At 42.3% G+C, this 26,897-nt stretch overlaps 1 protein-coding gene and 1 pseudogene across 1 annotated transcript; one reads left to right on the top strand and one right to left on the bottom strand.

Moving 5' to 3' along the window:
- Positions 1–663: 663 nt before the first annotated feature.
- On the bottom strand, positions 664–3,984 carry LOC128595248 (monofunctional C1-tetrahydrofolate synthase, mitochondrial-like). The gene is given in 2 exon segments (XM_053603923.1): positions 664–3,936; positions 3,939–3,984. Coding segments are annotated over 2 exon segments (2,931 nt in total). The 3' UTR covers positions 664–1,051.
- LOC128590076 (poly(rC)-binding protein 2-like) lies at positions 3,983–25,292 on the top strand (annotated as a pseudogene).
- The last annotated feature ends 1,605 nt before the right edge of the window (positions 25,293–26,897 follow it).

Here is a 26,897-nt window from a genome sequence, read left to right as displayed (position 1 = left end):
TGTGTTGGGGAAAATTCCTTCTTCCTCATTTTTTTGGAATAATTTCTGCAGTACAGGAATAAGCTCTTCCTTGAAGGTTTGATAGAATTCTGGTGTGAAGCCATCTGGACCAGGGCATTTTTTGGTTGGAAGATTTTTTATTGTTTCTTTGATCTTGGTGCTTGAAATTGGTCTGTTCAGGAGCTCTATTTCTTCCTGGCTAAGTCTAGGGAGAGGTGTCTAAGTCTAGTCTAGGAAGAGGTGTCTTAGTCTAGTCTAAGTCTAGTGATTCCAAATATTTATCCATTTCCTTCACATTGTCACATTTCTGGGCATAGAGTTTCTGGTAGTATTCAGAGATGATCTCTTGTATCTCTGTGGGATCAGTTGTTATTTCCCCTTTATCATTTCTGATTGAGGTTACTAGAGATTTTACTTTTCTATTCCTCGTTAGTCTGGCCAATGGTTTATCTATTTTATTTATTTTTTCAAAAAACCAACTCCTTGTTTCATTAATTTTCTGAATGATTCTTTTGTTTTCAATTTCATTGATCTCTGATTTGATTTTGGATATTTCTTTTCTTCTACTGAGTTTAGGCTTAGATTGTTCTTCTTTTTCCAATTCCATAAGATCTCTTGTGAGATTGTTGATGCGCTCTCTTTCTGTTTTTTTTTTTTTTTTGGTTTTCTAGATACATGTTTATTTTCATTTCAAAGACAAAGTAGAAAATTCCATAGTGGAAAATGATACCTTTTAGTTCACACTCTTTTAATCCCTTAGTCCCCATAAAATAAACATTCTAAAGTGTAAGTGGTAGAAATAATGTAAACTCTGCAGCAACAGAAAATAAATTAGTTTCTTCCAGACTTGGTGGGGGTCTTTTTGCTGAACGCTGTACTCTGCAGCAAACAATCAACTTGAAGAAAGAAGAAATCTTTGGCCCATTGAACCATTTCTCCAACATTGCATAAGAGACACATTTCAAATTCACTTTCTTCTCCAAATACAGCAAAAAGGTAAGTAGTAGTTTGTGTTTCAGGAGCCTGAATCAGGTCCTGAGAATCTTTTCACTTAGAACAAGCCTTTAACTTGTTCTGTTTCTGTATCAAGATCTATATCATAAAAGCAGGGCCGAGTGGGCAGTCCTGGCATCGTGCTCATCATTCCGACCAGTGGGTAAATGAACCCAGCGCCGATGCTGGCTCGGACATCACTGATAGGTAAGACGAAATCCTTCGGCACACCTTTTTTGTCAGGTAGGTGAGACAGAGAAAGGTGGGTCTTTGCCATGCAGATGGGCAAATTTCCAAAGCCCTGTTGAGTGTAACGATCTATTTTGGATTGCACCATAGGAGAGAGTTCAATATCTTTGGCTCCATAGACGGTCTGGGCAATGGTTCTTATCTTTTCCACAATTGGAAGCTGAACATCATACAGGAATTGGAAGCGGCTTTGTTGACTCGCAGCCTCTCTCACAGCCCGAGCCAAGTCCAGCGAGCCCTTGCCACCAACCGACCAGTGATAGCAGGGGACTGCATCAAAGGCACCAGCCCGCTTCGCGAGCTCACACACCAAGTCGATCTCAGCCCGGGTGTCGGTCTTGAAGACATTCACAGCCACCACCACGGGAACTCCGAAGAGCTGAGCGATCTGAATTTGCTTCTGGAGATTACAGCAGCCATCTGCCACAAGCTGGATGTTCTCCTCTGTATACTCTTTCTTAAGGGGGACACCAGGGGTGACACTTGGCCCACCTCCGTGCATCTTCAGAGCTCGCACCGTTGCCACCAACACAACCACGTTGGGCACCAAGCCAGAAGCTCGGCACTTAATGTTGAAGAATTTCTCCATTCCAATATCAGCACCGAAGCCAGCTTCAGTCACCACAAATCCTTCTTCGCCAACCAGTTTCAGGGCAATTTTATCAGCCAACACTGAAGAGTTGCCATGAGCAATGTTAGCGAAGGGGCCAGCATGCACGAAAACAGGTGTCCCTTCTAGGGTCTGCATGAGAGTTGGTTTTATTGCATCTTTCATCAAAACTGTCAAAGCACCTGTCACCCCCAAATCTTCTGCTGTCACGGGCTGCCCGCTTTTGTCACTGGCCACCACCATCCTTCCCAGCCGCACCTTCATGTCCGTGAGGCTGTCGGTCAGGGCCAGCACTGCCATGATCTCGCTGGCCACCGCGATATCGAACTGCGCCTGCCGCGAATAGCCCTTCTCTGTGCTGGCCTGACCAATCGTTATCTTCCGTAGAAATCGGTCATTTGTATCCACCACTCTCTGCCAGGTGATGGTGGACGGGTCGATGTTGAGACGGGCAAACCGACTCATTTCCTCTTCTGTCAGGGTGCTTGGATCAGTCTTATTTATTCCCAGTTTTTTCAGTCGAGCAAGTTGAATTTCTGAAAATTTTCTGACACCATTCACTAAAGGAACCAGCCGATTATACAGAGCCTTGTCTGTTTGAGTGTTTTCGTGCAGAATCCTTGTGTCGATGGCAGCAGCCAGCAAGTTATTGGCAGCAGTGATGGCGTGGATGTCACCAGTCAAGTGAAGATTGAACTCCTCCATGGGAATGACCTGGGCGTATCCGCCGCCCGCAGCTCCGCCTTTCACTCCAAAAGTCGGTCCTTGGGAAGGCTGCCTCAGACAGGCAAAGGAGTTGACATTCAGGTGCGCGGTCAGAGCCTGCACAAGCCCAATCGTCACTGTGCTCTTCCCTTCGCCAAGAGGGGTGGGCGTGATCCCGGCAACTAAGACGTATTTTCCATCCGCTTGATCCTTTAACTTTTCTAGCAGGGACAAACGTACTTTGGCTTTACTTTTGCCATAGATTTCAATTTCATCTGCAAGCAATCCTATCTCCTTGGCAAGGACATCCACAGCTTTTGGAGTCTGTCCTCTTGAAATCTCAATATCGCTTGGTACGGGGGAGAGAGGCTGAAGTTTTAAGCTGTGAAGCCTCCACCTCCGGTGCTGCTGCTCGCGAAGCCATCTCCTCCCACTGCTGACCATGTTCTGAATCCGCAGGGCTGCAGCAAGAAGACTCACGTCACCTTCCTCAATGAGTCCAGTAAACTGTACCCCGGGAGAACCACACCCAACATTCCCTGACAGGAAGTCATGAGAGCAATTGATAACGGTAGTTCCCGTTCCCGGTTGTATCCAGGTAACAGGAATCTCTTCAGGCTTAGGTGAGCCTAACACCACAATGTCAGCCTCATGAAGCTTGCTTTGAAGCTGAGGCGTTTTCCACTGACAGCTCATTGTCTGACACCCTTTTCTCTGAAACAGGCATTGTAGGGCAGCTTCCAAAGATCCATGGGCCTCTATGACCAAGATCTTCTTTCCATCTAAGTTGACACCTGATTTTTCAAGAAGTTCAATGACAGCTCTGGCAACAGGTGAAACAAAACATTCATGAACATCTCCGCGAACCAGCTTCCCCAGGTTTCTATCTGTTACTCCATCGACATCTTTTTCAGGTTTCAAGGCATTGAGGACTTTGTTGCTAAATGAGCTTTCTGAGATCTGAAGAGCAAGGCCATGTACTCTGATGTCTTCATTAATCTTCAAGATTTCATCTATATTCTCAGCTTCACTGCTGTCCGGGGGAAGGCAAATGTGAGTGATGTTCAGACCAGCCTCCTCAGCCAAATTCTGGTTGATTTCCTGCATCAAGTTATCATCACCTGCCTGAATAATAGCAAGAACTGGCTGAAAGGCAGGGTTTTTTTCTTGCAATAACTTCAGAGTTTCTCTTGAATTCTGTATGACTTCTCTGACGATCGAGTCCCGCGCCGCGGGCGCCCGGCCGCTGGGACTGCAGCCGCGCCGGGCCTGGCCGTCCTGCGGCCGCCGCTGCCCGAGCAGGCCCTCCCGGCCGCCACTGCTGGCGCCGCTGCTGGCGCGGCAGGGCACGCGGAAACGGCGTGGCGGGCCGGGGGCAGCGGCGGGCGGCGGAGCTGGCGCAGGACTAGCTGCAGGCGCTTGCTCATGGTGCGGCGCGGTGATGCAGCGAAGCGGCTGCGAAGCACCGGGATGTCAAGTTCTTCCTGGGGGTGGCCGGGCGAGTGCCAGGGAGAGCGGGGCTGGCAGGTAACGGGCCAGTAGCGGGAAGCTCTCTTTCTGTTTTTTGAATGTAGGCATCTAAAGCGATGAATTTTCCTCTCAAAACTGCTTTTGCAGTATCCCACAGGTTTTGGTAGCTTGTGTCTTCATTGTTGTTATGCTCAAGGAAGTTAATGATTTCCTGTTTTATTTCTTCCTGCACCCATCTGTTATTGTTTAATTTCCATGCCTTTGGGTGGGGTTGAGCATTTTTGTTAGAATTGAGTTCCACCTTTAGTGCCTTATGGTCTGAGAAGATACAAGGTAAAATTTCAATTCTTTTGATTCTGTTGATATTAGTTTTGTGTCCCAGGATAGGATCAATTTTGGAGAATGTTCCATGGGGTGATGAGAAGAATGTATATTCTTTATCTTTGGGGTGGAGTGTTCTATATGCATCTGTCAAGCACAGTTGTTCTAGGGTCTCATTTAAATCTCTTATATCTTTGTTTAATTTCTGTTTAGAGGATCTGTCCAGCTCTGTAAGAGGAGTGTTAAAGTCCCCTGTTATGATAGTATTATCAGATATCATATTGCTCAGACTGAGTAAGGTCTGTTTCAAGAATCTGGGAGCATTTAAATTGGGTGCATAGATATTTAGAATTGAAATGTCTTCTTGTTGTATTTTTCCCTTAACCAATATAAAGTGACCATCTTTGTCTTTTTTGACTTTAGTTGCTTTAAATCCACATGTATCTGAAAATAAGATTGCAACTCCTCTTTTCTTCTGAATTCCATTTGCCTGAAAAATTGTCTTCCAACCCTTGACTGGGAGCTTTAATTTGTCTTTTGAAGCCAGGTGTGTTTCTTGCAGACAGCAAATGGCTGGCTTGTGTTTTTTAATCCAGTCAACCAATCTATGTCTCTTCAGTGGGGAATTCAAGCCATTAACATTTATTGAGATAATTGACAAGCGTGGTAGTATTCTATTCGTCTTATTTGGTGAGAGTCCATTGCTTAGTTTTATCTTTTGCATCAGTGTGGAGGTTAGGTTCTGTCCTTTAATTTCTGAGTTCTTACTTTGATGCTGATCCATTGTGGTGGTCAGCGTGCAGAACAGGTTGAAGTATTTCCTGTAGAACTGGTCTTGTTGTGGCGAATTTCCTCAATGTTTGTATATCCGTAAATGATTTGATTTCTCCATCAATTTTGAAGCTTAGCTTAGCAGGGTACAGAATTCTGGGCTGGAAATTGTTCTGTTTAAGTAGATTAAAGGTAGATGACCATTGTCTTCTTGCTTGGAAAGTTTCATTAGAGAAGTCTGCGGTCACTCTGATGGATTTGCCTCTGTAGGTCAACTGGAGCTTACTCCTGGCAGCTTGCAGAATCTTTTCTTTTGTCTTGACTTTGAACAGGTTCATCACAATGTGTCTTGGAGAAGCTCGGTTAGAGTTGAGGCGACCTGGGGTCCGATATCCCTCTGAAAGCAGTGTGTCAGAATCTTTGGTGATATTTGGAAATTTTTCTTTTATAATATTCTCTAGTATGGCTTCCATTCCTCTGGGGCATTCTTCTTCCCCTTCTGGAATTCCTATAACTCGTATGTTGGAACGCTTCATAAAGTCCCATAATTCTGACCGTGAACGTTCTGCTTTCTCTCTCTTCTTTTCTGCCTCTTTTACTATCTGAGTTATCTCAAGAACTTTGTCTTCTACCTCTGAAATTCTTTCTTCTGCATGGTCTAACCTGTTGCTGATACTTTCCATTGCATCTTTAAGTTCCCTAATTGACTGTTTCAGTTCCTTCAGGTCTGCTATATCCTTTTTATATTCTTCATATCGTTCATCTCTTATTTGATTCTGTTTTTGGATTTCCTTTTGGTTATTTTCCACTTTATTAGCAGTTTCCTTCATTGTTTCCATCATTTCTTTCATTGTTTTCAACATGTGTATTCTAAATTCCCTTTCTGTCATTCCTAAAATTTCTTCATAGGTGGAATCATCTGCAGTAGCTACCTCATGGTCCCTTGGCGGGGTTGTTCTGGACTGGTTCTTCATGTTGCCTGGAGTTTTCTGCTGATTCTTCCTCATGAGTGGTTTCTTTTATCTGTTTCCTTGCCCTAATTTTCCTTTCACTTCCTCTTGCTCTTTAAGTTCTCGTGCCTGTGGACTTTTCAATTACTCCAGGAAGCAAGCTCTGGTTTATTCACCCTCCTCTTTCCTGGGCACGCAGCCTCCGGTCAGTGGTCAGTGGTCAGGTCCCCTGACCCATCCTCTCAGCGCCCCTTTCAAGTCCTGCCCCTCTATTTCTGTGTTCTTTATCCTGTTCCATGAGCTTATGTATCTACTTTTATAAAAGTACCATGCTATTTTGGTTACTATTGCTTTGTAGCATAATTTGAAGTCAGGTAGTGTAATGCATCCAGATTTGTTTTTTTTGCTTAGGATTGCTTCGGCTATTTGTGCTTTTTTTGTTCCGTATGAACTTTAAGGTTATTTTTTCTAATTCTACAAAAAATGACATTGGTGTTTTGATAGGAATTACACTGACTCTATAGATTACTTTGGGCAGTATGGCATTTTAACAGTAGTGATTGTTCAGATCCATGAGCATGGAATGCTTTTCCATTTGTTTGTGTTATCTACGATTTATTTCATGAGTATTTTGTAGTTCTCCTTGGTTAAGTACATTCCAAAGTATTTTATTTATCATTTTCTTACTGCTGTTTCGAATGAGACTCAGTTAATCATTTGAGTCTCAGCTTGGTTGTTATTAGTGTATAGAAATGCTACTGCTTTACGGACATTGATTTTGTAACCTGAAACTACTAAATCATTTATCAATTCTAGAAGTGGAGGAGATTTATCAATTCTCTTCCTCCAGAAGTGGAGGAGACTTTAGGGTTTTCTAGGTATAAGATCATAGAATTGGTAAACAGAGATAGTTTTGACTTCTTATTTTCCAGTTTGGATGCTCTTTATTTCTTTCTCTTACTAGATTGCTCTGGCTAGGACTTCTAATAATGTATTGAGTAGAAGTGGATAAAATAGGCATCTTTGTCTTGTTCCAGTTCTTAGGGGGAATACTTTCCACTTTTCCCTGTTCAGTGTGATGTTGGAAGTGGGTTTATTGTATATGGCTTTTTTTTTTATTAGATGGTCTCACTTTGTCGCCCTTGGTAGATTGCCATACCATCATAGCTCACAGCAATGTCAAACTCTTGGGCTCAAGCCATCCTTTTGCTTCAGTTTGTCTGTTTGTAGCAGAGATGGGGTCTCACTCTTGCTCAGTCTGGTCTCGAACTTGGGCTCAAGCGATCCACCCACCTCGGCCTCCCAAAGTACTAGAATTGCAGGTGTGAGCCACACACCTGGCCTATGATTCTTATTATTTTTATGTATGTTCCTTCTGTGCCAAGATTGTTGGGTTTTTGTCATGAAGGGATGTTAGATTATGTCAAGTGCTTTTTCTGTGTCTATTGAGACGATCATATGGTTTTCATTTTTAATTATGTTTATGTGAGGAATCACATATATTGACTTCTATATGTTGGACCATCCTTGCATCCCTGGGATGAAACCCACTTGATCATGGTAAATTATCTTTGTTCAATGCTTTTGGATTTGGTTTGCCAGTATTTTGTTGAGGATTTTGCATCTGTGTTCATGAAGGACATTGGTCTATACTTTCCTTTTCTTGGTGTGTTCTTTCTTTGCTTTGGTATCAAGGTGACAATGGCTTTGTAGAATGAGTTAAAAAGGATCCCTCCTTTTTGATGTTATGGAATAGTTTCAGTAGAATAGGTACCAGTTGTTCCTTGCAGGTCTCAAATGTCACTAACTAAAGAACATTTAAACTCGTATCACAGAGGAAGAGACTGAAAATTGAACACCACACACCATTGTCTATACTCTGGTCCCCCTCAATTTACAAAGAGAATAATTTACAAGATAATGTCTGACTCCTGGGTCTATCTGTTCCTCCCAATAATCATTTACTCCTATGGCCCTGTCTCCCCTTCCCCTGTGAAGAATTGTATTAAGCATCAGTTAATACCACTTTTTTCTCCTATTAATCTGCCTTTTGTCAATTCATTTTCATTGAACCTTCCAAGGGTAAAGGGCAAAGCTTTCCTTCTTCACCCTACACACTTATTTAACCCAAAGTAAAAGCAAAGCCTACCAGTCCCTTAAGTCGTCAACCCCATTTCTGAAGACTTTCCTGCTCACTTGCTTCTCTCCAACATCCCCAGAATCCAGGTGTGCTTCACCTTGAACCCCTGCACTGGTGGGTGCTCTGGAGACTTGTTCCTGACAGGTGAATGCTCAAGACTTACTTCCTTGGAGTCATCACTCATGAGTCCCCTTCTTAGAGACACTGTTTAAGATTACACCCTTTCTTTCACAAACACCCATCTTCTTGCTTTGTTTATTTTATTGCCTCTACCCACGTCTAAATACTATAGAATATGCTGATTTGTTATGTTTATGGTTTCTCCTCCCATGCTCAATTGCTTGTTCCCTGAAGGCTGGAACTCTGTCTTGCTATGCTCAGCAAAGTACCCATACTCTGCTAGTACTGAGGCTGACTGACCGAATAGAAACCAGTAAGCTTTCTGGTGGCAAAGAGAGTAGGAGGGATTTTTTCTATTTTAAGACATTATTTCTACTAACCATGAGTGCCTTTGTTCATTTGTGCTGCTATAAAGGAATACCTGAGACTGTGTAATGTATAAAGAAAAGAGGTTCATTTAGGCTGCAGCTCTGCAGGTGGTACAAGAGCTACAGCACTGGCATCTGCACCTGGTGAGGCCTCCGACTGCTTTGGTGCATGGTGGGAGGTGAAGGAGAGCTGGTGTGTGCAGAGATCACATAAGAAGAGAGGAAGCAAGAGAGTGAGGGGGAAGTGCCAGGCTCATGTTAATAACCAGAAATTAGTAGAGCAAGAACTCACTCACCACCACCCCTGCCCCAGGGAGAGGATTAATCTGTTAGGGAAGCATCTGTCCCCCTCAAAGACCTCCTGTTAGGCCCCACCTCCAACACTGAGGATCAAATTTCAACATCAGATTTGAAAGGGACAAATGTCCAAACTAGCAGTGAGCAAATAAGCTTTTCTCTTAAACACTTTTAAGTCTCACAGCTGCACCTTCTGACCTATTGACTGGTCTTCCCGAGCACTCACTTTTTCCTGCCTCTTAGAATTCTTAACTTCTAGTAAAACCGTAAGTTAATTGATTTCTCCGAGGCATCTTTAATCAGAATAGCCTGCTTTATAGACGCATTTACCAAAGAAAAGGAAAATCAGTTATTTTTCTGTGTGTGGCTGTAAAAAACATGGTACTTTTTTTTTTAAATGGCATTTTTCCTTTGCTACATTATCATGCCGTTCTGTTCAGGACTGAGGTCATCCATTCCCAATCTCATATCCTTCCTGCTGGATTTTTCCAAGCATTAATCATCAGGCAGTGAGCTTGCTCACTGAAGTTTTTTAGCAGAGCCTTTTCCCAGTAAGCCTGCCTGCCATCCCTTCATATTTTAGCCTGGTGCTCACAGCAGCAGCTGATTACCTCACTGTCCCCAGGCAGCTAATGGCATTGTGCGTAGGGCAGACACAGAGAAGGAAGGAAGAAGCTGAGCTTGTGCTCAGTTTCTATCCTCAGTCTCACAGTTGGAGAAGCCAAAGTCTTTTATTCCTAACCTCAGCCTATCCAAAGAATGTATCTTCTCATCACCTCACACATTATAGCCATCTGATGATTATTAAAATATGATATTAAGGTTATTTTTACACAGAAGGAATAATCAATATATGTACCTTTCCAACAGGACCTTTAATACACCCCCCATTCCTTAGCTGTTGATTTTTCCTTCCCTAAATATATATACATATATACACACATATGTACACACGCACACACACACACACACAGGGGATGCCCAAAAAAGTCTATACATTTTAAGAAAAGGAAAAAACTGTATTAAATTTATAATACTCAAGTCACATTTGACTTCTGCAATTATAAGAGGTGCCTGGTGTAACTTGTATTCATCTTTTGTTATTGGTATATATTGAGTATTACAATTTTAACACAGTTTTTTCTTTTCTTAAATGTGTAGACAATTTTTGGCACCCTCTCTATATACATATGTGCTTGTGTATATATTTATATATATGTATTTTTAATGGATACCCTGACCATTTAATAGCAATAAGTACAAAAATTGCTTACATCAGAGTTCAGGGAACAGCTGTACAGGGCCTGACAGTACATATTTAAGCTTTGTGGGCCTTACATGCTCCAGCACAGTCCTTCACTTCTGCTGTAGTAGCATGGAAGTAGCCACAGACAACACAGAAATGAATAAGCCTGGATGTTTTCCTATAAAACTGTACTTATGCTGTAATATGGTGAAATCCTTGTTGAAACTGCACAGGGGATCTGGCCTAGATCTATTTGCTCTCTGCACAAAGATCTAATTATTGTGACAACAATGAAGATGTCTTTTTTTGGAAAATGAGAGAAGCTGCTTCAAATCCACCTCCCTGGCCAGCAGGGTTTCTGGGCTTTGTAGGAGGGGCCCCATGCATCAGAGCAGGTCACGGCGTAACTAAGGGGCTACAGGCACTGGGCGAGGTTGTGAAGGAAGGTCAGGCTTGGCATCAGGACGTCTGCCCCGGGGTCCTTCAGAATCTCTACTCTTTTGTCTTCCAGAAATGTAGTCATTCCTGGGAAATAACTCAGAAAGGTCAGCAAGCCCGACTGGCCTGAGAATCTAAAACATGAGAGGGAGAGGATTATTAAAACCACGTAGCAGTCACTGGAAAGTGTTCATATGAGCCAGTTATAAGATGATAAGAAATATATATTTGCTCTCTGGTCCTGGTTCCAGGCATACAGCTCTTAAAACACTTAGAATCTCTGGAATGGTAAGGGTGTCTTTTGTATGCTAATGAGATAATTGGTGGCCCCTGGACAGCTTAGGTCTGGGCTGGTTCACCCAGCCAGAAAGACCAACTACATGGTTAGAAGGTTGGAACTTTCAGCCACACCCGCAATCTCCAGGCAGGTGATCACCGAAGGCCAACGACACACAGCTGGTCTTGCAGCTGCTCCTGTATCTGCAGATGTGCACCCCACGGATGGGGGAGGGGCAGCTGACGTAGGATGAGAGTTGTATACGTGTATATGGTATCCGTGGGGGTCCTGGCACCATTCCCCTGCAGATACTGAGGAATGACCATAATCGGGCATGCCTCTGAAATGAAGCCTCCATACGCATCCACAAGGCCAGCACTGGGAGAGCTTCAGGATAGCTGAGCACATAGGTGCCTGGAGGGGGTGCATCTGGAGAGTGCATGGAAGCTCCATGACCTTGCCCTCATACCTTGCCCTATTAATCTCTTCCATCTGGCTGCTCTTCAGTATCCTTTGTAATATCCTTTATAATAAACCAGTAAATGTCAGTGAAGCATTTCCCTGAGTTCTGTGAGCCACTTTAGCAAATTAATTGAACCTGGGGGAAGGATTGAGCGCACCCTGATTTATCGTCAATGGACCAGAAGCACACATCACAACCTGGGGTGCCCAACTGGCATCTGAAGTAGAGGACAGTCTTATGGGATTGAACCCTTTACCTGTAGGATCTGACATCATCTCCATGTGACAGTAACAGTCACTCCACACTAAAGCTAACTAATAATTGCATGCTTGCGTAAGAATTCCAGCAACTGGCCTGGGGGAGTTAACTATAGAACCGAGATGGTGGGACCACCACCTGGAGGAACTGGACATGCTGACCTGCTCCCAGCCAGGCTTTCCCAAGCCTCCTCTCCCCATAAAGCCCTAGAGCCAGCCTGAGGAACTTGAGATGGCCTTTGCAATACGAGTCTGTCATTTCCTTGGGATTCTGGCTCTTGAATGCATCTGTTTTTCCTTTCACCAACCCCTCAACTTGGCTTTCTGAGCCTAAGGCACCCGGGCCTTCCTTCAATTACATCCAGGTGGAGGCCTTCCTTCAGTTACATCCAGGTGGATAGCATCAGAATTAAATTGAATTAGAGGACACCCACTTGGTGTCACTGGAGATTTGCTTCGTGTGTGTATAGGGTGGGGGGAACCCTACACATCTGGTCACAGAAGCGTGCTGTGGTGAAACACAGTTATATTTTCACCAGATATACAATGAAATTTGAGTTTCATATAGTTTTTGTGTATCACAAAGTATTTTTCCCATTGTCTGTTTAAATCATTAAAAAATATAAAAAGCCATTTTTAGCTTGCGCGTTATGCAAAAAAGGAGATGGGGGGAGCAAGCCAGATTTGGCCCAGGGTTTAGATCTGGCCTAGGTTTAGAAGTCACACAAGACTCTAACTTCAAGAAACCTACCCCATAGAAGCAAAGACCAGTACATAAGGGTATTTGTATAAAATTGTTAATTAAAGCTTTATTGGTTTGATAGGAGTGGAAGAGTTTGTGCTTTAGCTAACACTCCTTGTGGGTTTTACATGAACAATTCAAGACAAGCAGAGCGAAGAATAGAACACAGCCTGGAACAAGCACACTGGCTCAAAGGAGTGACCGCTGAGAGCACCACGGGTACCATCTGGACACGTCACACCATGGCTCCCTTCAACAATGCGGTTCCTTTTGGGTCCCCTGTTCGCCTGCGGTTTACTTCTAATTTTTTGCCCATGTATTTTAAAATTGTCTTGTTAAATTTGTGTCCTCCTGTTTGCAGCAGATAAATTTACAAATGGCAGTGGCTGTCAATTCCATTTATCATGGACCCCTTGACTGACCCACTCCCCATGGGCATTAGACATTCTACTGACTCTACCTGGCCATACTTCACCCTTCCTAAGCCAGACGAAAAAATGACACCCACTTTCCTAAGAGAACTTGGACTGTTTGTTCTACAGAGGGGAGGGTGAAGGGGGCCTCTGAAAAGCAAAAAGCAGCCCCTGTCTATTATTTCGAGGGAACTCTGTAAAGCAGAGAGCAACCCTGAGGGAAATAGTTAAAACTGACAAAAATAAAGCATAGGGCCAGAAAAGATTAACGTAGGAATGAACTTATTCAAAGGTAGGGGAAGTCATTTTTCTTGCAGAGTGAATGAGGCTGTGTCTGAGACTGATTCCACAACAGATGTTGATCTTGCACCAGGATGAAAGCACATGTGGTGAGAGGAAGATGGAGCCAGGCAGGCTAAGATGGACAAGACACAGCTGGTCTGCTTGTGCCTGACCTTCACCCCCTGTCTCCCGCTCTTACTGTTTTGTAAATTTAGCTCCCACCCTAAAGATGCCTATCTTGAGTAGTTTAGGTGGATTGATTTAGGAGATTAACTTTTGTGTTGTTTTTTTTTTATTTTTTTTTTATTGTTAAATCATAGCTGTGTACATTAGTGCAATCGCCTGTACCCATTCTCAGATGCACCATAGATGTGGCCCGAGCAATTACTCTCCCTCCACCAAAACCTCCCCCCTCCCTTCCCCTTCCTTGGCCCTTTCCCCATAGTCTTGTGCTATAGTTGGGTTATAGTCTTCATATGAAAGCTATAAATTAGCTTCATAGTAGGGCTGAGTACATTGGATACTTTTTCTTCCTTTCCTGAGATACTTTGCTAAGAAGAATATGTTCCAGCTCCATCCGTGTAAACAGGAAAGAGGTAAAGTCTCAATCTTTCCTTAAGGCTGCATAGTATTCCATGGTATACATGTACCACAATTTGCTAGTCCATTCGTGGGTGGATGGGCACTTGGGCTTCTTCCATGACTTAGCAATTATGAATTGGGCTGCAAAAAACATTCTGGTACAGATGTCTTTGTTATATTGTGACTTTTGGTCTTCTGGGTATAAACCTAGTAAAGGAATCATGGGATTGAATGGCAGGTCTATTTTTAGGTCTCTAAGTGTTCTCCAAACATCCTTCCAGAAGGAACGTGTTAGTGTGCATTCCCACCAGCAGTGTAGAAGTGCCCTTTCCTCCACATCCACGCCAACATTTCTGGTTTTGGGATTTTGTTATGTGGGCTACTCTTACTGGGGTTAGGTGATATCTCAGAGTAGTTTTGATTTGCATTTCTCTGATGATTAAGGATGATGAGCTTTTTTTCATGTGTTTGTAGATCTTGCGTCGGTCTTCTTTAGAGAAGTTTCTCTTCAAGTCCCTTGCCCACCCTGAGATGGGGTCACGTGTTCTTTTCTTGTTAATACGTTTGAGTTCTCTGTGGATTCTGGTTATTAGACCTTTATCGGAGGTATAACCTGCAAATATTTTCTCCCATTCTGAGGGCTATCTGCTTGCTCTACTCACTATGTTATTGGCTGTGCAGAAGCTTTTTAGTTTGATCAGGTCCCCTAGTGTATTTTTGATACTGCTTCAATTGCTTGGGGAGTCCTCCTCATAAAATATTCACCCAGGCCGATTCCTTCAAGAGTTTTCCCTGCACTTTCTTCAAGTATTTTTATAGTTTCATGTCTTAAGTTTAAATCTTTTATCCAGTGAGAGTCTATCTTAGTTAATGGTGAAAGGTGTGGGTCCAGTTTCAATCTTCTACAGGTTGCCAGCCACTTTACCCAGCACCATTTGTTAAACAGGGAATCTTTTCCCTACTGAATGTTTTTAATTGGCTTGTCAAAGATCAAATAACGGTAAGTAGCTGGATCCATCTCTTGGTTCTCTATTCTGTTCCAGACATCTACTTCTCTGCTTTTGTGCCAGTACCATGCTGTTTTGATCACTATGGATTTATAGTACAGTCTCAGGTCTGGTAGCATGATTCCTCCTGCTTTGTTTTTATTGCTCAGTAATGTTTTGGCTATTTGAGGTTTTTTCTGATTCCATATAAAACGAAGTATTATTTTTACAAGATCTTTAAAGTACGACAATGGAGCTTTAATAGGAATTGCATTAAAATTATATATTGCTTTGGGCAATGTGAACATTTTAACAGTGTTGATTCTTCCCAGCTGTGAGCGTGGTATGTTTTTCCATCTGTTAACATCTTCGGCTATTTCTTTTCTTAGAGTTTCATAGTTCTCTTTGTAGAGATTTTTCACGTCCTTTGTTAGGTATACTCCCAAATATTTCATCTTCTTTGGCACTACTGTGAAAGGAATAGAGTCCTTGACTGTTTGTTCGGCTTGGTTATTGTTGGTATATATAAAGGCTACAGATTTATGGGTGTTGATTTTGTAGCCTGAGACATTGCTATATTCCTTGATCACTTCTAAAAGTTTTGTAGTAGAATCCCTAGTGTTTTCCAGATATATGATCATATCATCTGCGAAGAGTGAAAGTTTGATCTCTTCTGACCCTATGTGGATACCCTTGATCACCTTTTTTTCCCTAATTGCAATGGCTAAAACTTTCATTACAATGTTAAAGAGAATTGGAAACAATGGGCAACCTTGCCTGGTTCCTGATCTAAGTGGAAATGATTTCAATTTAACTCCATTCAATACGGTATTGAATGGAGTTAAATTGGGTTTGCTGTAGATGGCCTCTATTAGTTTAAGAAATGTCCCTTTTATACCAATTTTCTTAAGTGTTCTGATCATGAAGGTTATGCTGGATATTATCAAAAGCTTTTTCTGCATCAATTGAAAGAATCACATGGTCCTTATTTTTTAGTTTGTTTATGTGCTGAATTACATTTATAGATTTACGTATATTGAACCAGCCTTGAGACCCTGGGATAAATCCGACTTGGTCATGGTGTATAATTTTTTCGATGTGTTGTTGGATTCTGTTTGTTAGGATCTTATTGAGTATTTTAGCATCAATATTCATTAGTGATATTGGTCTATAATTTTCTTTTCTTGTTCCTGGTTTGGGGATCAAGGTGATATTTGCTTCGTAGAATGTGTTGGGTAATATTCCTTCTTTTTCTATATTTTGGAAGAGGTTTAGTAATATAGGTACTAGTTCTTCTTTAAAGGTTTGGTAGAATTCTGACATAAAGCCATCTGATCCTGGGCTTTTCTTTTTAGGGAGATTTTGTATAGTTGATGCTATTTCAGAACTTGATATAGGCCTATTCAACATTTCCACTCTGTTCTGGCTAAGTCTTAGTAGGTGGTGTACTTCCAGGTATTGGTCGATTTCTTGCAGATTTTTATATTTCTGAGAGTAGAGTTTCTTGTAGTATTTGTTAAGGATTTTTTGTATTTCTGAGGAGTCTATTGTTATTTCATTGTTACCATTTCTGATTGATGAAATTAGGGATTTTAGGCTTTTTTTCCTGGTTAGGTTGGCCAAAGGTTTGTCTATTTTATTAATCTTTTCTTTTTTTTTTTTTTTTTTTTTTTTTTGTGATTTTTGGCCGGGGCTGGGTTTGAACCTGCCACCTCCAGCATATGGGACCGGCGCCCTACTCCTTGAGCCACAGGCGCCGCCCGTATTTTATTAATCTTTTCAAAAAACCAACTTTTGTATTTATTGATCTGTTGTATAATTCTTTTGTTTTCAATTTCATTTAATTCTGCTCTGATTTTGGTGGTTTCTTTTCTTCTGCTTGGTTTGGGGTTGGAATGTTCTTCCTTCTCCAGTTGCTTGAGATGTCCCATTAAGTTATTAACTTCCTCTCTTTCCATTTTCTTGAGGAAGGCTTGTAGTGCTATAAATTTCCCTCTTAGGACTGCCTTTGCAGTATCCCAGAGGTTCTGATAATTCATGTCTTCATTGTTGTTTTGTCCCCAAAATTTGGTGATTTCCTTCTTAATCTCATCTATAACCCATCTATCCTTCAACATAAGGTTGTTTAGCTTCCATGTTTTTGTATGGGTATGCAGGTTCCTGTTGTTATTGAGTTCATTTACATTAATTGAGAAGATGCAAGGAATAATTTCTATTTCTTAAAATTTGCTGAGGTTAGATTTGTGGCCTAGGATGTGGTCAATTTTGGAGTATGTTCCGTGGGCTTATGAGAAGAATGTGTATTCAGTTTTGTTGGGATGAAATGTTCTGTAGATGTCTGTTAAGTCCAGATGTTGAATGGTTGAGTTTAAATCTAAAATTTCTTTGCTTAGCTTCTTTTTGGAGGATCTATCCAGCACTGCTAAAGGGGTGCTAAAATCTCCAACTACTATGGAACTGGAGGAAATCGAGTTGCTCATGTCTGTTAGAGTTTCTCTTATAAATTGAGGTGCATTCTGGTTGGGTGTATAAATATTAATAATTGAAATCTCATCATATTGAGTATTACCTTTAACAAATATGAAGTGTCCATACTTATCCTTCTTTATTTTGGTTGGTTTAAAGCCTACTGCATCTGCGAATAGGATTGCAACGCCTGCTTTTTTCTGCTTTCCATTTGCCTGGAGTATAGATGACCATCCCTTCACCTTGAGTCTATATTTGTCTTTTAATGTAAGATGCGATTCTTGTATGCAGCAGATATTGGGCTTGAGTTTTTGTATCCAGTCAACCTGTGCCTCTTTAGAGGACAATTTAAACCATTCACATTAATTGAGAATATTGATAAGCCTTTCGAGAGTCCGGTGGACATTTTTAATCCTTTTGTGACTGTGGAAGTTGGAATTTGATCAAAATTTTCTGGGTTGGTTTACTTTTGTGGTGGAGGATTATGCTGGTCTTTATGAAGGATAGGTCTGAGAATATCCCGGAGAGCTGGTTTAGTTATGGCAAATTTCTTCAACATGTAAATGTCATTAAAGTATTTAATTTCTTCATCATAAATGAAACTCTGTTTAGGTGGGTACAGGATCCTGGGTTGAAAGTTATTTTGTTTTAGGAGATTAAAAGTCAAATGACCATCCTCTTCTAGCTTGAAAGGTTTCAGCAGAGAGATCTGCAGTTATTCTAATATTCTTGCCCTTGTAGGTGATGGTTTTCTTTTGTCTGGCTGCTTTCAGAATTTTCTCCTTCATATTAACTTTAGTGAAATTGATTATGATGTGTCTAGGGGATGTCTTATTCGGGTTGAGTCTTGCTGGAGTTCTGAAACAGTCTGCTATCTGAATTTCAGAATCTCTTGGCATGTCTGGAAAGTTCTCTTTCATAATCTCAATGAGAAGAGACTCTGTGCCTTGTGAAGCCACTTCGTCGCTTTCAGGGATCCCTATAAGACAAATATTAGTTTTCTTCAAATTATCCCAGAGCTCTCTGAGAGAGTGATCTGTTTTTGCCCTCCATTTCTCTTCCTCTTTGAGAGTTTGGGAGCGTTCGAAAGCTTTGTCTTCAATGTCAGAAATCCTTTCTTCTGCTTGTTCCATTCTGTTACTGAGGGATTCTACTGTGTTTCGCAGATCTTTGAGGGCTGCAACTTCTTGTCTCCTTGTGTCAAAATCTTTGGTCATTTGGTCTTTGAATTCGTTGAATTCTTGAGATATCTTTTGGGTTACTGCTTGGAATTCTAATTTCATCTTATTTGCTATCCAGATTCTGAATTCGATTTCTGACATCTCAGCTATTTGTTTGTGCATGGGATCATCTTGTGCTGTGTCTGCCCCATTGTTCTTTGGGGGAGTTGATCTACTCTGATTATTCATATTGCCAGAGTTTTTCTGTTGATTTCGCCTCATGATTGTTTTTCACCATTGCCTCTGGCCATCCTCAGAGTTGAGGAGGTGTCTCTCCAAGATTAGACCCTGGTGGGATCACTCTATTGTTGCTGGATCTTTTTAGGTAGTGACCCTGTGTAGCTCCTCTGGGGCTGCCCCTGCCAGAGAGTGCTGGTTGTGGGAGCAGCTCTGGAGTGTGACACACCTAGATCCAGCAACAGGGTGGGGGGTGGTGCACACTGTTCTGGGAGTGCCTGTCGCCCAGTGATTTTGGCACAGAGACCCCAAGGCTCCAGCAGTCTATGGCCAGGAGAAGGGCTCCACACAGAGGCAGGGAGGGCTCCAGAGGGCATGCAGCTTGCAGAGTCTCTGGCCAGACGAGTGGGCCAGTGTGGAGGCAGGAAGGGTATAAGAGGGAGGACATGGGGTTGCTCGGCTCCCACAGTTCCTGGTCAGGGCCTGCGGAGGCCCGGCGGGTGTGGGTCCCAGGTTGTGGGTCGCATTGCAGCTCTTACGGAGGTCCTGGCGGGCACCAATCATGGTCAAGGAGCAGCTCTTACGGAGTTCCAGGCGGGCCTTCCTTTCTACTTGGGATGCAGCAATATTGTCCTTTGGACTCTCAGGACCCCAGACAATCACTGTGTTACTGCCATGCATGTTCTTGTCTTCTCTTTCTGATAGACTGGAAGTTCCAGGAAGGAGATCTTGTTACTCCAGGGGTAGTCCACACACCAACAGTGTCCTGCATCGCCTAAGACATCCCCAGGAATGAGCAGAGTCTCATTGTAGAGCTTTTATATGTCTATCAATAAAACTCTGAATACGCTAACATGACCTATACTGTATTTCATCCTGGTTGTCCAGTCCCGCTTGACAGGGGCATGTCAACTGAAAGCCTCTGGCTTGGCTACACCCTGGTGTGGCTTGAAGTGTCTCCCTGGAAGGAATGTGGACAGATTGCCCCTGAGAGTGGCAGGCAGGGTTTCTTTTTTCTGGCTTTCTTTTCACAAGGGACAGTCACCCATCCTAGTCTGTTTTTGTGGCTCTGTGTTCGTTAGTAGTATGTCTTTCAATTCTTTGACAACCCAAGAACCCGCTGTTTAAAGCTCCAGCACATTTTCAAAAGGACAGTCAGTCATCCAAGCAAAATAACAGAAAATTAAAACTCAAAGTTTGCAATAAGGGCTAAAATCAATCACATGCGCACTCTCTCTCTTTTCCTTCTCTTGCTGACAGGCACCCTGTGGGGACTTTGTTTTCACATAGGAAAAGAGCTAATAGAAAGAAAGGAATGTAAATGTTTATCTTTTAAAACTGGTTTTTGAGAATCTGTTTTACAGCTTTTGAGTTCCAGAATGGACAGCAGAGGGTGCCAGCTGCAGGCCTCAGTTTCTGCCTCAGGGGCAAAATCATGGTCAGGAACACATTCATTAGTGATAAACCTGTCTGCTGGGTCTGTCATCAACTTTTGTTATCAGCTGCCACTAACAAAAGAGAAGAGGGATGGATACAGTATTCATACCACCCAGTTAATTTGACTCCAATCAGAAACATTCTTCACCCCTTTACAACTTCTTTTTTTGTGTGTGTGACAGAGCCTCAAGCTGTCACCTTGGGTAGAGTGCTGTGGCATCACAGTTCACAGCAACCTCAAACTCCTGGGATCAAGAGATTCTCCTGCCTCTGCCTCCCAAGTAGCTGGGAGTACAGGCACCCACCACAACGCCCAGCTATTTTTTTGGTTGCGGCCGTCATTGTTGTTTGGTGGGCCTGGGCTGGATTCAAACCCACCAACTCAGGTGTACGTGGCTGGCACTTTAGCAGCTTGAGCCACAGGCACTGAGCCCCCTTTTCAACTTCTAAAGGAAAAGCCAGAGTACCTGATTCTCTGTGCCAACCCTATCTCCCCCATCTTCACTCTGTTGGCCCTTTTTCTGCTTGAGAAAAGTAAAATAACTTCTTCATTCTATCCTAATATTTGGGGGAAATCTTTCTTAAATTCCACGTGCACTAGCTCTCCACCCTAACAAGGAGAAAAAAGAAAGCAATGAATTTTCTTTAGGAGGGGAATGATTGAAAATCTGTAGCATATTCATACAATAGAATATTGTGCCATCAATAAAGAGTAAATTAGACTGACATTAGTAGTCTTGGAGGAATTTTCATGATGTATTTCTAAGTGATAAGAGCAAATTGGAGAGAAGTATATATAATATAATGCCATTTTTATAAAATAAATAATGAACCTTCTATCTACTTCCACATACAACATTTGTTGGGTAAGGGGCATGTGGAAAAGAAAGATAAGATTTTATTTATTTATTTTGAGACATAGTGTCACTATGTCGCCCTCGGTAGAATGCCGTGGCATCAAACTCACGGCAACCTCAAACTCTTGTGCTTAAGTGATTCTCCTGCCTCAGCCTCCCAAGCAGCTGGTACTACAGGTGCCCGCCACAATGCCTGGCTAGTTTTGTTTCGATTGTCATTTCTGGTTAGCTGGCCTGGGCAGGGTTCGAACCCTCCAACTTCAGTGTATGTGGCTGGCGCCATAACCACTGTGTGCAGGTGCCGAGTCATAGGATTTCATTTATGGGGCAGTGCCTGTGGCTCAAAGAGTAGGGCACTGGCCCCAGATACTGGAGATGGCAGGTTCAAACCTGGCCCTGGCCAAAAACTGCAGGAAAAAAAAAAATTTCATTTATGTAAAATTATACATGGAATGTACGTGTGGTTGGATAAAAGAGGCATAAAATTGTGATCAGCAAAATGTTAATGGTGATGATTATGGGGTGGTAGAATTTCAGATGATATTTACTTTCTCCCTTGTAATTTCATGTATTCCTTGATTTTTTAAATAGCTAAGTGCTGTGGTTTGTGATGTTGGTGTTGCCCTCAAATTTACATGTTAAAACCTAATATCCAATGAGATGGTACTAAGAAGTGAAACCTTTGGGAAGTGATTAGGCCATGAGGGCTTAATGCCCTTATAAAAAGAGAGCGGAGGGGGCTTTCCACTCTCTCTATCACATGGGGACACATAGAAGGCACCATCCGTGAAGGATGAGCCCTCACCAGACACTGAATCTGCTGGTGCCTTGATCTTGGACTTCCCTGCCTCTAGAACTGTGAGCAATAAATTTCTGTTGTTTGTAAATTATCCACTCTAATTTATCAGTCTGAATGGACTAAGTAAGTGCATATCATATATGTATTCTGAAAGGAGTAATAAAGGTATTTTTACTTCAAAGACAATGTTTAGTTTTAATGTTCATTGAAGTACTTCTTCTAATATTAAAAAATAGGAAACAACCTAAATATCTAATAATAGAGAAGACACTGCTAAATATTTTGGTACAACTTTACAACAGAATATACCTGACTTTCTAAAAAAAAATTTTTGAGATAGTCTCACTCTGTCTCCCTTGGTAGAGTGCTGTGGCATCATCTTAGTTCATAGCAACCTCAAACTCTTGAGTTCAAGAGATCCTCTTGTCTCAGCCTCCCCAGTAGCTAGGACTACTGGTGTCTATTGTGCCACCCAGCTAGTTTTCTATTTTTAGGAGAAATGGGGCCTTGCTCTTTCAGGCTGGTCTTGAACTTCTGAGCTTTAGGGATCCACCTGTCTCATTCTAGAGTGCTAGGATTATAGGTGTGAGCCACCATGCCTGACCTAATTGACTTTTTAAAAGATATTGTCAGTAGCCAAGAACACTGGCTTTGGAATTGTATAGAACTGAGTGTAAATCCAGACTCCCACTTACCAGCTGAGGATGTTAAGAAGGTCCTTTCACACCCTTGTGGATTTTCTTCATGTGTAAAATTGAAACAGTAATGTGACTTCGTTAGCTTTTTCCTTAACATACAGTGCAGACTCTTTCAATATTTTCTATTGCCATTATTATTTGGGAAGCTTACAAGGAATTTTAAAATTTTTATGCTATGAATATGTTTATTTTTCATAAGAGAAAAAGACTATTTTTTTTGCTACAATGAAAACATTTATTTCGGAGAGAAATGATTTCTAAAAATCATATTCACTCATTTAGAAATGATTTCTAAAAATCATATTCATTCAGCAACAAGGTACCTGCTGTCGCACAATGTAGATTAGGCTTGGGAGAGAAAGGCTTGCTAGGGATACCAGTGGCAGATGAAGCTTGCACACCTGGGTGGAGCATCCCAGAGAGAAGTACTGGACAGGCCTGCCTTTGAAAGGAGAGAAGGCAGAAGAGATGCCAGGCTGCCTGGTCATCAGAGAAGAAAGGAGTTCCATCCTCAAGCAAGGCAAAATTAGGACCCACTGTAGCTTGGTCAATAAACAGTTACGGAATGAATGGATGGATGTTAAGATCATGCATTTATAATCTGATTGTCTGGACCATAGAGTATGAATTGAGAAGGAAATCTTGTATTTCATATTTTGGAGAGGGACTTGAATTTTGGAGAAATTGTATGGGTAAATGTTTATAATTCAATTGAAGGGCTTATGATTTTGGTATGATCCATTTATTCATTCAATAAATAAAGTTGGCCAGGTGTGGTGGCGCATGCCTGTAATTCCAGAACTTTAGGGCAAGGCAGGAGAATCACTTGAAGTCAGGAGTTTGAGACCAGCCTGGGCAACATAGTAAAACCCTATCTCTGGAAAATACAAAATAAAAAATTAGTGGTGTGCACCTGAAGTTCCAGCCATTTATAAGGCTGAGGCAGGAGAATTGCTTGAGTTCAGAATTTCATGACCAGCCTGAGCAAGAGTGAGACCCTATCTCTACAAAAAATAGAAAAATTAGCTGGGTATTATGGGGTGTGTCTATAGTTCCAGCCACTAGAGAGACTAAGGCAGGAGAATTCCTTGAGCTCAGGAGTTTGAGGTTGCTGTGAGCTACGATCATGTCACTGTACTCCTGACTGAAAGATAGAGTGAGACTTTGTCTCTAAAAAAATAAAGAAATAAAGAAGTGTTATTGGGCACCTACATTATGCCAGCACTCATAATATGCTCAATCGGAAATCAAAAGATGTCCTGTTCTGAATCTGGATAACTTTATCCTCTGACCCAAAGTTGTATGAGGTTTGTGTTCACGACCCATTTGTAATTTGAAAGGTCTTTGGAGCTTATCTTACTGGATGAGAAGCTGAGCTGGGATCAGTAAAGACATCACTAGTGGTACCTAGGCAGAGTGGACTAATATGTGAAGGTGTAGGCAGGAGCATCAGACTACATGGGTTCAAAATATAGCTCTTCCACTTAATGGCCATGCAATATTAGGTAAGTTTCTTTATCTCTCTAAATCTTTATGTTCTCACCTAAAAAAACGGGGATAACAACACCATTTATGTGAGAGCATTCTTTTTCTATCATTAAGAATAAGTAAATAGGGCGGCTCCTGTGGCTCAAAGGAGTAGGGCGCCAGCCCCATATACTGGAGGTGGCAGGTTCAAACCCAGCCCCGGCCAAAAACTGCAAAAAAAAAAAAAAACAAGAATAAGTAAAACAATACATAAAGAATGCCTTGTGAGGCCAGTGGCAGCAGCAGCCAGAGCAGCCTGTGCTCTTGGGGAGTGGTGGGTTGGAGGGGTCTCTTCCCGCCTTGTTCCTCCTCCTTCATCCCCTTCCTCCTCCTTGGCCAGCTCTGGCCGGGGGTGGCCTGCTGCCGGGGCCACTCGCCCTTCCCCATTGCCACCCACTCCCCTTTTCCCCTCAGTCACCATGCACCTGCAGTTTTTGGCTTTCCCCCATCAGGAACCAGAGACTTGATAGCTCAAAGTCCAGCTTCCCAGAGCAGTGCTCGACACGGACACCAGTGTGATGGAAGGTGGAGAAAATGTCACTCTCACCATCCAGCTACCTACACATGGGAAGGAAGTTGGCAATGTCATTGGAAAGGAGATCAGTTAAGGAGACCCCCAAGGAGAGTGGTGCACGTCTATCAATTATCCTGGGGGAATTATCACTTTGGCTGGACCCACAAATGCCATCTTCAAAACCTTTGCTATGACCATTTACAATCTGGAAGAGGACACCCCCAGCTCTGTGACTAACAGCACAGCTGCCAGTAGAAACCCATGGCCTGGAAGCTGGTGATCGCTCCTGGGCAGTGTGGCTCTCTCACTGGAAAAGGTGGTTGCAAGATCGAGGAAATAGAAGGGAGTGCAGGGTCTCAGGTCCAGGTGCCAGGGCACAGCTACCCAACTCAACTGAGCAGACCCTATTGGTGGCATTCTGCAATCTGTCATTGAGTGTGTCAAACAGACCTGTGTGGTCATGTTGGAGTCCCCCCACAAGGGTGTGACCATCCCATACCAGCCCCAACCGTCCAGCTCTTCTGTCGTCTTTGCAAGTGGTCAGGCTGAAACCATTTAAAGACAGTATGTTAGCCCACAGCCAGATTTGACCAAGTTGCACCAGCTGGCAACGCAACAGTCATTTTCCCCTAAGGCACACAACACCTGATTCGGTGGAAGTTTGGAGACATCTGCTCAGACAACTTCTCCTGAACTAACCATTCCACATGATTTGATTGGCTGTGTCATCGGGCGTCATGGCGCCAAAATCGAGGAGATGGTCAGACGTCTGGGGCACAGATCAAAGTTGCCAACCCAATGGAAGGATCTACTGACAGGCAGGTTACCATGACTAACCGTGCTGCCCGCATTAGCCTGGCTCAGTGTCTAATATTGTCAGACTTTTCTCTGAGATGGGTGGCTTGGGGAGTAGCTAGAACAGTGCAGATTCATCCGTCCTCCCTCTCTGCTGTTCACCGCCACCCATACTCCATTTGTGCAGTTTCTGAACAGTCAGCGATTCCTGGTTTTAAATAGTTAGTGAATTTTCAGTTTCTACATTTTATCATCCACTTGTGATGTTTTAATTACAGCATTTTCATTCCTTTCTCTGTTCAGCTGTTAATGCTGAGATCCATATTTCATTTTATAAGCTTCTCCCTGTTTGTTTTTTGTTGGGGGGGGTGTTGGCTCATGAATTTCTCCGTTTGTCATGGAAATAAGAGTGGAATATGGTTCATTTCAGTTTAGTTCTGTAATTACAGGAATTTGTCAAAAAAAATCAAAAGATGGAATGGAGCTTTTTCTCTGTGAATAGAAACTAGATGCCACCATGATTCATGTGAGTTTTGTTCTTCTTATCCTGCTGTTAATTTTGAACCTTTTATCCCCCAAACAACCCTGCTTTTTCTTTTCAAAAAAGTAAGAAGAATGCCCTGCATGGTGCCAACATCCAATAAATGTGAAACGTATTGTTGTTATTTCACCATTATGGAGCTCTGTAAAGAAAGAGCCCATTAAATGGAGCAAACTAGAATCCGGCCTAAGATGAAGAAAATCAAAGGTGCCAGGACTACAATTTGTCTGGAATCTCCTGGTCAAGACAGAACTTCAAAGACAAACTTCGGGTGAGATTCTTCAAGGGGCATTGCTGTTTTGTAGTTTAGTTTGGCCTTATCAAGGGCAGTAGTTTTGAACTTCATATGACTACTAGAAAGTGGTCTTCTTAGGATGACCTATACTTAGAGAAGGGATAACTATCAACATCCTGGAGAAACTTAATAGGAGTCATTGCCAGGCAGAGTGTCTTTGAGAAACTCCCATATTTGTTCCCCTTATTCACACACTATGGTTTGGCAGAAGGGAGAGGCAGCTACATGCTAGAGTGCGCCAGTGCCTCTGAACCCTTCTCAGTGTGCAATGAGGTTCATTTTCATTCATTCAACTAATGGTTATTGAGTTCCTATTCTGTGCCGGGCAAGTTGCTACAAGACGGGATATGACATTAAAGGGGAAAAATGATCCACCTGTCCTGCCCTGACCTCATGGACATAAAGTCAGGTGGCAGAGAAACATTACTCACATGATCACCTAAATAATTGTAAAAATGTAACTGTGAAAAGCAGTGTTAAGAAAAAGTATGTGTTGTTATGAAATAGTGTAATAGAAGAACTTGATGTGGTCAGAGGTCATGGAAGACTTCCTGGAAGAAGAAATGCAAGGTGACGATGGCAGGAACCAGGACTTTAGCAGAGAGGACAGTATGTGCAAAGGTCCTGTGGTGGAAGAAAGTATGACAACTTTAAGGGAAAAGGTAAAGATGATTGAAGAGAGATGTCCCAAGAACAGCTGCTATTTGTTGAGCATCTACTAAGTAAATTTAGAGCACTTTACATTATTGGAAGATACTATTATTATCTCCGTTTTACAGATGAAGAAACTAAGGCATAGAGAAGTTGAATAACTTAACCCCATTTACCCAGTTGGTAAGTGATACAGCTGAAATTAAAATTAGTTTGGAGAAGTAGGAAAGGAACAAAATA

This window comes from Nycticebus coucang, chromosome 1 (assembly GCF_027406575.1).
Source record: "Nycticebus coucang isolate mNycCou1 chromosome 1, mNycCou1.pri, whole genome shotgun sequence".
NCBI classification, from domain to species: Eukaryota; Metazoa; Chordata; class Mammalia; order Primates; family Lorisidae; genus Nycticebus; species Nycticebus coucang.
This window is presented reverse-complemented; position numbering and strand designations above follow the sequence as displayed.